The sequence below is a fragment of the Oryctolagus cuniculus genome, chromosome 6 (assembly GCF_051225735.1).
Source record: "Oryctolagus cuniculus isolate XC-2025 breed Fujian yellow rabbit chromosome 6, ASM5122573v1, whole genome shotgun sequence".
In the NCBI taxonomy this organism is placed as follows: domain Eukaryota; kingdom Metazoa; phylum Chordata; class Mammalia; order Lagomorpha; family Leporidae; genus Oryctolagus; species Oryctolagus cuniculus.
Window position 1 is genome coordinate 100,042,821 of NC_142872.1, and position 13,731 is coordinate 100,056,551.

Consider the following 13,731-nt stretch of genomic DNA (forward strand, 5'->3'; position numbering starts at 1 on the left):
AAAAAAGCAACTGCAAACTAATTCTGATGAATCCATGTCCTATGTAACAGCATCCAAAAATATAAAACTGACATTAACAATCTGATGATTATGAACATGAGGTCTATCAAAACTTTGTGGGAGGCTGGCAATGTGCCACAGTGAGTTGTTAAGCCACTGCTTGGGGATGCTTGCATCCCATATTGGAGTGCCTGCTCAAGTCCTGGCTACTCCACTTCAGATACAGCTCACAAGCTAATGTGCCTGGCAAACAGTAGATGACAGCTCAAATGCTTGAGTCCCTGCCACCCACATGAGACCCAGATAGAGTTCCTGGCTCCTGGCTTCACACTGGCCCAGTTCTGGCTGTTGCAGCCATTTGGAGAGCAAACCAGTTGATGGAAGACCTTTCTGTATCTCTGTCACTCTCCCTTCCAAATAAATAACTTTAAAAAAAAAATAAAAAGAACAAAACTTTTGTTGGGATAGGAAAGAAAGCCAAACTAACTGAATATTCCACAGGGCATTAAAAGTTAGTTCTTTGTTTTCAACTGCAGGGACATGAAGTAGTTAACAAAATCATACAAGCACCTAATTTAGAAAAACAAGTGCATGAATGAAGAATGAACTTCAAGTTGATCTGATATTAAATATACTGTGTATAAAATCATAGACAATAAATTTCCCTTTATATTAGCAACTACTTATAACCAGAACTAAACCTGGCTTTCTCCATAAAGCAGACAATGAAAAAGAGATTCACAACTAACCTAACTATTATATACAGTTTTGGATGCGGAATTTTATTATTCTTACTAGTTCATAATTCTTTTAATCTGATCATCTATAACGTTACAATCTTTGGTTTAAGCAACATCACAAATGCAATCTTATTAAAACACCTGTTAGGATGCTCCCCACATATCATATGAAGAGTACCTGGATTTGATACCAGGCACTGCTCCTGACCCGAGACTCCTGCTAGTGAGGCAGCAATGATGAATCAGGTAATTGGATTCCGACCACCCAATGTGGAGAACTGGATTGAGTTCCTGGCACCTGGTGTCAGCCTTGCGCTGTTGCAAGCATTTGGAGACTGAATCAGTGGATGGTGTACACTTTCTACTTTGCAAAAAGAAAAGAAGAAAAAAAAAAAAGGGAACATAACCCTATGGATGTGAACCTCCTAACTCTATAGATGTGAAATGGATTTCTAGTGACTTGTCCAAGGTCACATGGCTAGCTGCCACACGATTCTAGACTAACTTTCAAGCTAGTGCTCTAATATTCCAAAAACATTTCTAGGTTAAGTTTAAAATCAACAAACCACTAAGTATATTTAAGAATTTAACCTGAGCCCCTGCACCCATGTGAGAGACCCGGAGGAAGCTCCTGGCTCCTGATCGGCTCAGCTCCGGCTGTTGCAGCCAAATTGGGGAGTGAACCAGCAGATGGAAGAACTCTCTCTCTCTGCCTCTCCTCCTCTCTCTGTGTAACTCTGACTTTCAAATAAATAAATTTTTATATAAAAAAAAAAGTTTAACCTGAAATGAATAAAGTCTTACTGCAAATATGACTGGCTTAGAATCAAAAAAGATTTATATGTTGCAAATAAAATAATATACATAAAATGTGTGGCATCTTTTGTGCAGACCTTAAATGTTTTATCAGACTTAGTGATACAGCCAATGAGAGGCTCAATTTAGCACTACTAAATCTGGAAACATTTAAGCTTTGTTAACATGTATGAATTAGATGAAATGTCCTCTACTTAAAAAGGAATTACTGGGGCTAGTGCTGTGGTGTAGCAGGTTCGAGACCAATCCAGCTCTCTGCTATAGCCTGGGAAAGCAACAGATGGCCCAAATTCTTGGGCCACTGCACCCATGTTGGATACCTGGAAGAAGCTCCTGGCTTCTGGCTTAGGACTGGTACAGCTCCAGCCATTGCGGCATTTGGGGAGTGAACCAGTGGATGAAAGACCTCCTTCTCTCTGCCACTCTGCCTTTCAAATAAATAAATCTTAAAAAAAAAAAAAAGAATTACTGAAGTTGAAGACTTAAATCTTATCAACAATTCTCTATTATTTCTCAAAATATTTGCATTATTTCCAAAGAACTGTCTAGCTTAGCAAAATGACTCATACTAAGATGACATACCTAAGCATAGCAAGACATCGCAATGTATTTCTATGCTGGCATGAGCTGAATTTACTGCATGTAATAAATTCAATTTCTCAGTACCAACAATATCTTCAAAAGTAGGGAGACTGTTAGCAACTGAGAAAAACTTCACGAAAAATAAGCAATCTAGAAAGCATAATCTAGACAGTACAAATACAAAATATTAAATGCATAAAAGACTATATGGTAATATTTTCCATGCAGAAAGAAAAAATATCAAAGAGAGTTATACTTAACTTAAAAGTAAGCAAACTACAAAGTGTGAGAACACTGTTAAGGTTTCAATGACACATAAAAGAATTTTCTCAAAATCAGTAAAATAAAAATCCCTGCTATTCAATCATATGGCATGATTTTCTGAAGCAGGGTTTTGTGAATCTCCAGGAAAAGAGAAAATTAAGGCTAAAAAGAGCAAACACCAAGTGTTCCATCCATTCCTTTCAGTCAATAGTCTTTATTAACATGCAAGTACCATTTGCCGCAAGATATACAGGTTTACCTAGTCTGTTTCAGATTTTATTGTCTTAAACTTATGGTTACTTCTGGATCACACACATAAGTAACCAAAGCTAAGGTTTATTTCCAGCTATCACCTTCATTTTTGAAATCATTATGGTTTATAATTGGCATTATTTGCCATCAAATAGCAGAATATAATTAACTTGATACATAATCTTCTATGCTAAAACATGTACCAGTATGCTCTACAATATGCAATTGATATTTAACTGCTTTCAATAAGCCAGATAGTGTGTTTATGTTTTCTAAGAGGAAAAATTACTTTTGTTTATTGTTTTTGCAGTTTCCAGAAAAAACAGTCCGTATTAAGCTAGTCTGGAGGAAATAAGCTCAAGACTTACATTTATAGATCCTATAAAGGCAGCTTTGTTCTACTACTAAAATACAGACAATATTAAACCCAACTTCAGTGCTTCTGTATCGATGCCTAAGCAAAGATACTATGTCATGGTTTTTCACATGTTTTTTATCTGCTTAATATAAAAGCTGAATGATCTCCCTATGAGTTTGCTTTCAGTAGGAAACTCACTGATTATGGATATTATATTTATTGGGACATAATTTATAAATTAATAAGATGATAAATCATGTACTATACCTAAGGATATTATATGATGTATACTACATCTTTCCATGTGTCTTTCATATTTTATAACATTCGATTGGATGGAGGAAGACTGGAGTAGTTCAGAAGAGTCTTAACTTTAAGATTTGGATAAAGTTCATAATGAGTCTTTTAAAACACATTTAAACAATCAAAAGCGTAATCACAAGGGATTACAAAAGAAGAATAAAAATAACTGCAAAGGAAGATTTATAATCAATGAAAGTACAGTACTTTAGATTTCCCAAAATGCGCAACGCACAAGAACTCTTAAGTCATGTAGTTTACTTGTTAACCATCTGGCTACAGTTGCATAGTTACTATTCCTAGTAACCTCCCCAAATTGCTTTTAAATAAAGTTCTCAAATTGTAGCAATAAACAAAGAGACAAAGTACACTTAAACAATACTGCAGTTTATCAAAAGACACATAAGAAATTTCAACTCTTATATGAGTTATAAAAATCAATGTTTCGGCTAAGTTTATGTTACATTTTTATAATGCGTTATTTGCATAACCCTAGTAATGCTACTGGAGGCTGTAAGATCAGAACAGGTTTTTAAAAAAACACTAAAAACATAAAAATACTTAGCCCCATTATTTTACCTGTATGTTCATTTATGCCTAAAGTTCAGCATTAACTATATGATCACTGCTCTAATTTTAAAAGTCACATCCAAAGGATAAGGTAAAACCATCTATGAATTGGCATATCTGTTTATTTCTTTTTGTGAAAATGTCCTTAATTTGTTGATGTAGCAAACAAATTTCAATTCTGATTGCTATGCAAAAGAACAGAAGATAATCTGCTTTGCAATGAACTTCATAGTTCAATTGCATACAGGCAACATGCTATATATGAAAAAATTACTAGCTGAACTACAGGTATTAAATACTGAAAAAGTTAACAGTTTATTATAATTTATTTTATTTAACAATCTAGGAAGTTCGCAGCCATCAGCAGTTCCAGTGCGATTTCAGGTGCAATTGGGAATTCGGGAATCTCGGTGGAGCTGTTAGTGTAGCGAACCTTGTAGGTAAAATACATGCACACTTTTGATAGCACATGTGAAGGGATCTCTCTAAAATTGACCTCATTGGTTTCGTTTTCAGCAAACTGACCTGGAAAACAAAAAGTGTGTGTACGTTATGAGCTGAAGTATGTCTTCCCACCAAATTCACATGTTGAAAGCTTTACTCCTAGTATCTTAGATTCTAACTTTATTTGGAGATAAGGTCTTTAATGAAGTATAGGCTAAATGAAATCAATAGGTTGGCAACTCAATGTGATGAGTGTTCTCATAAGAAGAGACTGGGACCCAGACAAGCAGAATGAAGATCATCTGAAGACAAGGGGAAAAGATGGTCATCTACAAGGCAAGAAGGTCTTGAGAAGAAACAAGCCCTGCCAACGCCTTAATCTTCAACTTCCACCCTTCACAACTGTGAGAAAATAAACTCCTGTTGTTTAAGCCATTCAGCCTATGGTACTTTGTTATGGCAGCACTTATCAAACTAATAAATGTTAAAAAAAAAAAAAAAGTGGGAGGGCCGGGGGTGTGGCATTGCAGGTTAAGACTCTGCCTGTGGTGCCAGAATCCCATATGGGCGCAGGTTTGAGTTCAGGCTGTTTCACTTCTGATTCTCCCTGCTAACGGCTGGGAAAGCCGTGGAAGACAGCCCAAGTGCTTGGGCCTTTGCATCCATGTGGGAGACCTGGAAGAAGTGCCTGGTTCCTGTCTGGATGGGCCCAGCTCTGGCTGTTGTAGCCATTTGGGGAGTGAACCAGCAGATGGAAGAACTCTCTCTCTCCCTCTATCTCTGATTCTTCCTCTCAAATAAACAAATAAATCTTCAAAAAAAAAAAAAAAAAAAAAAAAAAAGCTTTGGTTTTAAAAAAATAAACCCTCTATTTAGCATCAAACACTATCTAAATCAGATTTCTTTTTCAAAAATTTCAATTCATTTATTTTATTTGAAAGGCAGACACACACAGAGGGAGAGATCTTCCATCTGCTGGTTCACTCCCTCAATGCCTACAACGGCTGGGGCTAGGCCAGGCCAAATCCAGATGCCCAGAACTCAATCTAGGTCTACCTTATGGGTGGCAGGGACCCCAGCTGAGTCATCACCTGCTGCCAGGGTACACTTAGCAGGAAGCTGGAGCTGGGAGCAGAGACAGGTCTTAAACTCAAATACTCCAATATGGCAAACAATTATACACAGTGGCATCTTAACTGCTGTGAAAATGCCTACCCCATTTAACTCTGGTTTTTTAGTATAAACAACATAAAACACACACACACACACACACACACACACACACGGTAGCATTTCAGATTGATTCATCATGACTGAATTTTAAAATTCCAATTCTCAGGGCCAGTGCTATGATGCAGCTGGTTAAAGCCCTGGTCTGCAGTGCCAGCATCCCTGTGGGCTCTGGTTCTAGTCCCGGCTGCTCCATTTCTGATCAAATTCACTACTAATGCACCTGGGAAAGCAGCAAAGGATGGCCCAAGTCCTTGGGCCCCTGCACCCACGTGGGAGACTCGGAAGAAACTCCTAGCTCCTGGCTTCGGATCAGCTCAGCTGCAGGTCATTCGGGGAGTGAACCAGTGGACAGAAGATCTCTCTCTCTCTGTCTCTACCTTTCTATGTAACTCTTTCAAATAAATAAAATAAATCTTAAAAAAAAAAATTCCGATTCTCTCCCTGTGTAGCTTTCCCTTAATATCTGGGTGGCATGATTGTGGAAGGGTATACAGGTAGAAAAGGTAAATAACTTTCTTTTTTTTTTGGACAGGCAGAGTGGACAGTGAGAGAGAGAGACAGAGAGAAAGGTCTTCCTTTTGCCGTTGGTTCACCCTCCAATGGCCGCCGCGGCCGGCGCGCTGCGCTGATCCGATGGCAGGAGCCAGGAGCCAGGTGCTTTTCCTGGTCTCCCATGGGGTGCAGGGCCCAAGCACCTGGGCCATCCTCCACTGCACTCCCTGGCCACAGCAGAGAGCTGGCCTGGAAGAGGGGCAACCGGGACAGAATCCGGCGCCCCAACCGGGACTAGAACCCGGTGTGCCGGCACCGCAAGGCGGAGGATTAGCCTAGTGAGCCGCGGCGCCGGCCCGTAAATAACTTTCAAATAAGATTTAGTTCAGGGAACCAAGTCTTTATGGACCAAAGGAGTTCTGTACAATTTTGAATTGCCATGTAAAAGCAGAGTTGGGGTGTGGGAGTGTTTGGCCTAGTGGTTAAGATGTTAATTAAGATGTCTGTCCTCCACTGGAGTGCCTGAGTTCAATTCCTGGATCTGATTCCTAAATCCAGCTTTTTGCTAATGCAAATCTTGGGAAGCAGCAGTGATGGCCCACGTGATTGGGCCTGCCACTTACATGGGGGACCTCAATGGTGTTCCTAACTCCTGGCTTTGGCCCTGGCCACTGCAGGCCTTTGGGGAATGAACCTGTGGATAGTCTTTTTTTTTTTTTAAGATTTATTTATTTATTTATTTGAAATGCAGGGTTATAGAGAGGCAGAAACAGAGGCAGAGAGAGAGAAAAAAAGAGAGAGTACACGAGATCTTCCATCTGCTGGTTCACTCCTCAGATGACCACAGCAGCTGGAGCTATGCCAATCCAAAGCCAGGAGCCTGGAGCTTCTTTCAGGTCTCCCGCGTGACTGCAGGAGCCCAAGAACTTGGGCCATCTCCCACTGCCTTCCCAGGCCATAGCAGAGAGCAGAGAGCAGCTGGGAGTCAAACTGGCACTCATATGGAATGCTGGCACTGCAGGTGGTCACTTTACCTGCTATGCCTCTGTGCTGGCCCCTGGATATTCTTTTCTAAAAGACATTTCTCTTTGCTTAGTAACACTACATAAACAATTTTCTTCAATCATTCCTCAAAGTGCCTATAGTTCAGAAAGGTCGTATTATTTAGCCTTTCCTCATAGAGACAAAATGCTTTTTTTCCTTTAAAGATTTATTTATTTGAAAGGCAGAGTTACAGGGAGGGAGAGAAGAGACATAGAGAGATCTTCTATCCACTGGTTCACTTGCCAAACCACTGCATTGGCTGGGGCTGGGCCAGACTGAAGCCAGGAGCCAGGAGCTTCTTTTAGGTCTCTCACATGGGTAGAAGAGGCTCAAGAAAATGCACCATCTTCTGCTGCTTTCCCAGGTGCATCAGTAGGGAGCTGGATTGGAAGTGGAATAGCCAATCTTGAACTGGCACCCACATGGGATGCTGGCACTGCAGGTGGCAGCTTAACACTCCTACACCACAGCGCCAAACCCCAAAATACTTTTTTTAGCAGTCGGGAACTAGCACAAAGACATTTCACACTTAAACAGACTAAGAATGTAGTATTTTAGAGGTTTTCTAATAACTATCCATTAGGTGAGGGTGAGGCAGGGATAAAGAAGGAGAATAGAATTCAGCAAACAATTCACAAATAGGTAAATTTTGGTTTACCAATAACTAAAATTCACATTCTTGAATATACTTAAATGTATGAAATATTACTAAGAGGTACTTATTAAGCCTTTCATAACAAACACGAGTAGTTTTTGTGGAGATGAAATTATTATAACATAAAATTAACCACTTTAGGCCGGCGCCGCGGCTCACTAGGCTAATCCTCCGCCTAGCGGCGCTGGCACACCGGGTTCTAGTCCCGGTAGGGGCACCGGATTCTGTCCCGGTTGCCCCTCTTCCAGGCCAGCTCTCTGCTGTGGCCAGGGAGTGCAGTGGAGGATGGCCCAGGTGCTTGGGCCCTGCACCCCATGGGAGACCAGGAAAAGCACCTGGCTCCTGGCTCCTGCCATCGGATCAGCGCGGTGCGCCGGCCACGGCGGCCATTGGAGGGTGAACCAACGGCAAAGGAAGACCTTTCTCTCTGTCTCTCTCTCTCACTGTCCACTCTGCCTGTCAAAAAAAAAAAAAAAAAAAAAAAAAAATTAACCACTTTAAAGTGTACCATTCAGTAGCACTTAGTATATTCACAAAATTGTACAACCACCCCCTATACCTACTCATAAAACATTTTCATCACCCTGAAATAAAATTCTGTACCCATGAAGCAATTATTTCCCATTTTTCCTACCCTACCCCCCAGGCCTCTGGAAAACACCAATCCGCTTTGACATCCACTAGGATAGCTATAAGCAAACAAGACAGATAATAACAAACATTAGCCAGAAGGTGTAATAAAAACTAGAACTCTAGTACTGTTCGCAGGAATGTAAAATTATTTAGCTACTGTGGAAGCAGTTGGTGGGTCCTCTAGAAGGTTAAACATTGAATTACCATAGAATGAAATTCTACTCCTAAGTATATACCCAAGAGAACTGAAAATATACACTAATGTCTGCTAGGTGCTGGGGGTTGAGAATGAGTAGTGACAGCTTAATGGCCAGGCTGGCCCGGACCAAGGGCCAGGGTTTCTTGCTGAGGTGATAAAAATGTTTTGCAACTAATAGAGGTGAGGACTGTATACTTTAATAGTTAATTCTTATGTGAAATCTACTTTATAAAAAAAAATGTTAAGAATAGAATTTGGCAGGTGGTAACTTCATATCAAGTTAAGAATACCAATCAGTCTGAAGTTAAGAAGTTAACCATGGGAAATGATGGAGGCAAACAAGCCTTCCTATTACAAAATAAACAGTTCAGTCTTATCAAAACTTAGAGGGCAAGGTGGGCATTCTTAGAGGGCATTAGAGGGCAAGATGCTGCTAGGGATATCACATCCCATATCAGAGTGCCAGTTTAAGTCCTGGCTATTCTGCTTCCCATCCAGCTTCCTGCTAACATGCCTAAGAGGACAGTGGATGGCTCAACTACTAGAGTTCCTGCTACCCATTAGGAGTACTAGATAGAGTTCCTAGCTCCTGCCTTCAGCCTGGCCCAGCCCTGGCTGTTGCAGCCATTTGGGGAATGAACCAGCAGACAGATGATCTCTCTCTTTCAAATAAATAAATAAATAAATGGCAAAATAACAAACTTATGTGGGCAAAGAAAAAAAAAACACCTACACTTACCTGGGCCACTCAACATGGCTTTAATTGTTCCTGATGTTAGTGCATGTTCTCTTTTTACAATAAATTCATGACCATCAGAAGATATCAACTTGACATACATGGCATCAGGGCCTTCACAGCCACCATACGTTTTCTCCTCTCCATCTAGAAGTAAGTAGTGAAATGAGCTGAATCTTACTATGTATTAAACAGATTGACCAAGGGTATTGTTTGAGAACCTCAAAGACCAGAAACAATACTGGAGGGTAACAGTCACCAAATTTTTAAAGTCTTAAAATAATTTCATTATTATTTGCTAAAAATTTTCCAAAGTCAGTATAATCTCTGGAAACAAAAATGCTACTTTAGATAAAAATTGACCTTTATTTTACAATAAGATATTAACAACTTTTTGTGATCAAAATGGCGGCACATTTAAATATGAAGACTGGGCACTGGCACTGTGGTGTAGCAGGCTAAGCCTCTGCCTGGTCCAGGCCAGCCTGGCCATTATGGCCATTTGGGAAGTGAACCAGTCAGTGTATGAAAGAGCTTTCTCTCTCTCTTTCTCTCTCTCTCTAAAGACTTTACGAGAGGTAGAGTTATAGTCAGTGAGAGGGAGAGACAGGGAAAAAGGTCTTCCAGTCTTCCATCTACTGGTTTACTTCCCAAATGGCTGTAGTGGCCGGAGCTGGGCCAATCCAAAACCAGGAGCCAGGAGCTTTTTCTGGGTCTCCCATGTGGGGGCAGGGGCCCAAGGACTTGGGCCATCTTCTAGTGCTTTCCCAGGCCATAGCAGAGAGCTGGATCAGAAGAGAAGCAGCCAGGACTAGAACCAGTGCCTAAATGGAATGCTAGCACTGCAGGCAGAGGCTTAGCCTACTGGGCCACAGTATTGGTCCCAGACCTTTCTCTCTGTAACTCTACCTCTCAAATAAATAAAATCTTAACAAAAAATAAACCAACCAACCAAACAAACAAAAAACTGAAGACAATCAAAATGTTTAAGCTGTATAACCGTATCTGAAATACTTTTAGATACACAGTGCATTTATGAATGGATGTTTATAGGCCAGCTTAGTTCAACTTCTTTTGACAAGCTCTGAATTCTGTAACTTAAGGCCTTTTTTTACTTATCATTTTACTCTTAACCCAAATGACTATTTATTGCACAACTGAAATTACTAGCTGACTGAAGTAATAAATACAGACAAAACATGGGTGTTCAAAAATTCAAAGCAGGAATGAGGAGACAAGACTCTACGGATGTTCTTCCTACTACCCAAGGCCACAGTGCTGCCTTTAGCCACAGGAGTCAGTGCCACACAAATTGTTTTTTGTGGGGGGAAAGGGAAGGGTTATATTTTTGTGTTATCTCCTTATGATTTTTTTCTCACATACATACTTCGATGTTTTTGTTACCATAACAGAATTTTAACTTTTATCGTCATTAACATAGGAAAGAAATTATCTTAAATTATTCTTGGGGCTGGCTCCATGGTGCAGTAGGTTAATCCTCTGCCTGCGGCACCAGCATCCTATAGGGGCACCGGTTCTAGTTCCAGCTGCCCCTCTTCCAATCCAGCTCTCTGCTATGGCCTGGGAAAGCAGTAGAAGATATCCCAAGTACTTGGGCCCCTGCACCCGCATGGGAGACCAGGAAGAAGCACCTGGGTTCGGACTGGCACAGCTCCTGCTGTTGCGGCCATCTGGGGAGTGAACCAATGGAAGGAAGACCTTTCTCTCTGTCTCTCCCTCTCACTGTCTCTAACTCTACCTGTCAAATAAATAAATAAATCTTAAAAAAAAAAAAAAATTATTCTTTGGGGCCGGTCTGTGGCATAGGGAGTTAAGCCGCCTCCTGTAGCGCCAGCATCCCATATGGGCGCTGGTTCAAGACCCGGCTGCTCCACTTCCCATCTAGCTACTATGGCCTGGGAAAGCATAGAGGATGGCCCAAGTCCTTGGGCCCCTGCACCCATGTGGGAGACCCAGAAGAAGCTCCTGGCTCCAGATCGGTGCAGCTCTGGCCGTTGTGACCAACTGGGAAGTGAACCAGCAGACAGAGGACCTCTTTCTCTCTCTCTCTCTGTGTAACTCTGACTTTCAATTAAAATAAATAAATCTTGTTTTTTTAAAGAATTATTCTAAGCCGGCGCCGTGGCTCAATAGGCTAATCCTCCACCTTGCGGCGCCGGCACACCGGGTTCTAGTCCCGGTCGGGGCGCCGGATTCTGTCCCGGTTGCCCCTCTTCCAGGCCAGCCCTCTGCTGTGGCCAGGGAGTGCAGTGGAGGATGGCCCAGGTGCTTGGGCCCTGCACCCCATGGGAGACCAGGAAAAGCACCTGGCTCCTGGCTCCTGCCATCGGATCAGCGCGGTGCGCCGGCTGCAGCGGCGGCCATTGGAGGGTGAACCAACGGCAAAGGAAGACCTTTCTCTCTCTGTCTCTCTCTCTCACTGTCCACTCTGCCTGTCAAAAAAAAAAAAAAAAAAAAAAAGAATTATTCTAAAACTTAAGGAAGCTCTGCAAAGGAGAAGAGAAAGATTAAGCTTCAGTTCTGTTAAGCCAAAAACATCTATTTACTCATTTGTTAATAACTGATTCAGAAATTCCTAAAAGATTAACAAACATCAGAATCATCCATGGCTACCAAAAATATTTAATCTCAATCATATCACGAAGAAAAAAAACAAGCTATATTTAAACTGAAGGTTAGAGAGAGTCTTTAAAATAGCTGGCCTGGTCTCTTATAGAAAAAAAAAAAAGTCATATGGCAAGTGTCTGTTGCCACTTGGGATTCCCTCATCAGTGTGCCTGTTCCAGGCCTGGCTGCACTGTGCTTCTGATCCAGCTTCCTGCTAATGTGCCTGTGAGGCTGCAGATGCTGGCTGAAGTACCTGTGCTCCTGCCATCCATGTGGAAAACCTGGCTAGAGTTCCGGGCCCCTGGCTCTGGCATGGCCTACTCCTGGGAAATTAGCCAGCAGATGGAAAATCTCTCTTGCCCTTTTTCTCTGCCATTCTACCTTTCAAATAAAATGCACAAATATTAAAGCAGAAATCATGAAAGAACTTCCTTCCTACTTCCAAATAAGCAGGTAACTGCTTAAAGGAGACTAAAGAGCTAAGTTTACACAATGAATATTCCTTGATTGGATTCAGGGTTAAAACAAATGAAAACTATTAAAACTGGGAAATTCTGAATATGAACTAAATCAGGACATGCACGTATGCTGAAATATTTAGGTGTGAAGTGTGTCATTTGTGTGATTAATCTTCAGCGATGCAAGAACTGTGTGTGTGCATGCACATAAATTACACATGGAAAGACAATGTGGCAGAATGTTAACAATCAGGCAAAAATTATGATAGTATGTTTTTCTGGAAGTTTTCATAATAAAAAGTTGGGGACTCATAAAGATGTCAAATAGACTAAGCAATTCGAACATATGGATTTGTAGCAATTTTTATTTTTTGCAAACTAAACCATTTATATTTGTTTGCTGGGAATATTTCAAATACCTTAAGGTATAATTATTAGAATTACAACCTAGATTTGGCAAAATAGTTATTATTTTTCAGAAATATATAGTAAACATAACCTGTGGACATAAACTAATTTTGGTCTACTCTGACCATACTTACTTGCATTTACTGCCTTTGAAGGCTGATTTTTAATTGAGAAGAAAAACCAAATTGTACTCATGAAAACACAAAATTACCTTTATATAACTTACCCATTATGTTCTTATGAAATTCTACTTTGCTTCCACAGAAACTTTAGTAGTTTCCTGAAAATATAATAGTACCATTATAAGATTAATGTTGCATTTCACCCACTGTTATTTAATTTGGGGGGGGGGGTCTCAAAGAGTTTGTGGAGGGACAGGCGTTGTGACACAGGGCAAGGCGCTGCTTGGGACAACGACATCACACATCAGAGTGCCTGGGATCAGGTCTTGCCCCTGTTTTACAATCCAGTTTCTTGCTAACACACCTGGGAAGGCAGTAAATGATGGCTCAAGTACTTGAGTCCCTGCTTTGGCCTGGCCCGGCCCAGCCCATGATGTTGCAGCCATCTGTAGAGTGAACCAGCAGATGGAGATCTCTACCTCTCTCGGTCACTCTGCCTTTCAAATAAATAAATACATCTTTAAAAATGAAGCATAAGATTTACTGTGGTCCAAAAAACTTTTGAAATCCTTAATTTTTGTAAAAATCTGCATTTCTCATGAATTTTTATTTTTCTAAATTTATTTGAAAGGCAGAATGACATAGACAGATAGCTAGATCTGCTAGTTCACACCCAAAACATCCACAATAACCAGGACTGGGCCAGGTCAAAACCAGGAGCACTGAAGTCCACCCTGGTCTCCCATGTAAGTACCTGGGCCATTTGCTACTGCCTTGCCAGGTACATTAGCAGAAAA

At 40.9% G+C, this 13,731-nt stretch overlaps 1 protein-coding gene across 17 annotated transcripts in view; it reads right to left on the minus strand.

The window, feature by feature from the left end:
* Nucleotides 1-3,986: 3,986 nt before the first annotated feature.
* ELOC (elongin C) overlaps nt 3,987-13,731 on the minus strand; it is a 30,971-nt gene continuing 21,226 nt past the window's right edge. For 15 of the 17 annotated variants that reach the window (XM_051843841.3, XM_051843842.3, XM_089335436.1 and 12 more), the window contains 3 exons: nt 13,039-13,092; nt 9,322-9,465; nt 3,987-4,407 (listed from right to left, as the gene is read on the minus strand). In XM_051843841.3, the coding sequence (XP_051699801.1) occupies nt 4,217-4,407; nt 9,322-9,465; nt 13,039-13,042 (339 nt within the window). In that variant the 5' untranslated portion in view covers nt 13,043-13,092 and the 3' untranslated portion in view covers nt 3,987-4,216. The remainder of the gene's footprint in view (nt 4,408-9,321; nt 9,466-13,038; nt 13,093-13,731) is intronic. The other 2 variants (XM_070075239.2, XM_070075238.2) reach the window with 1 other exon arrangement.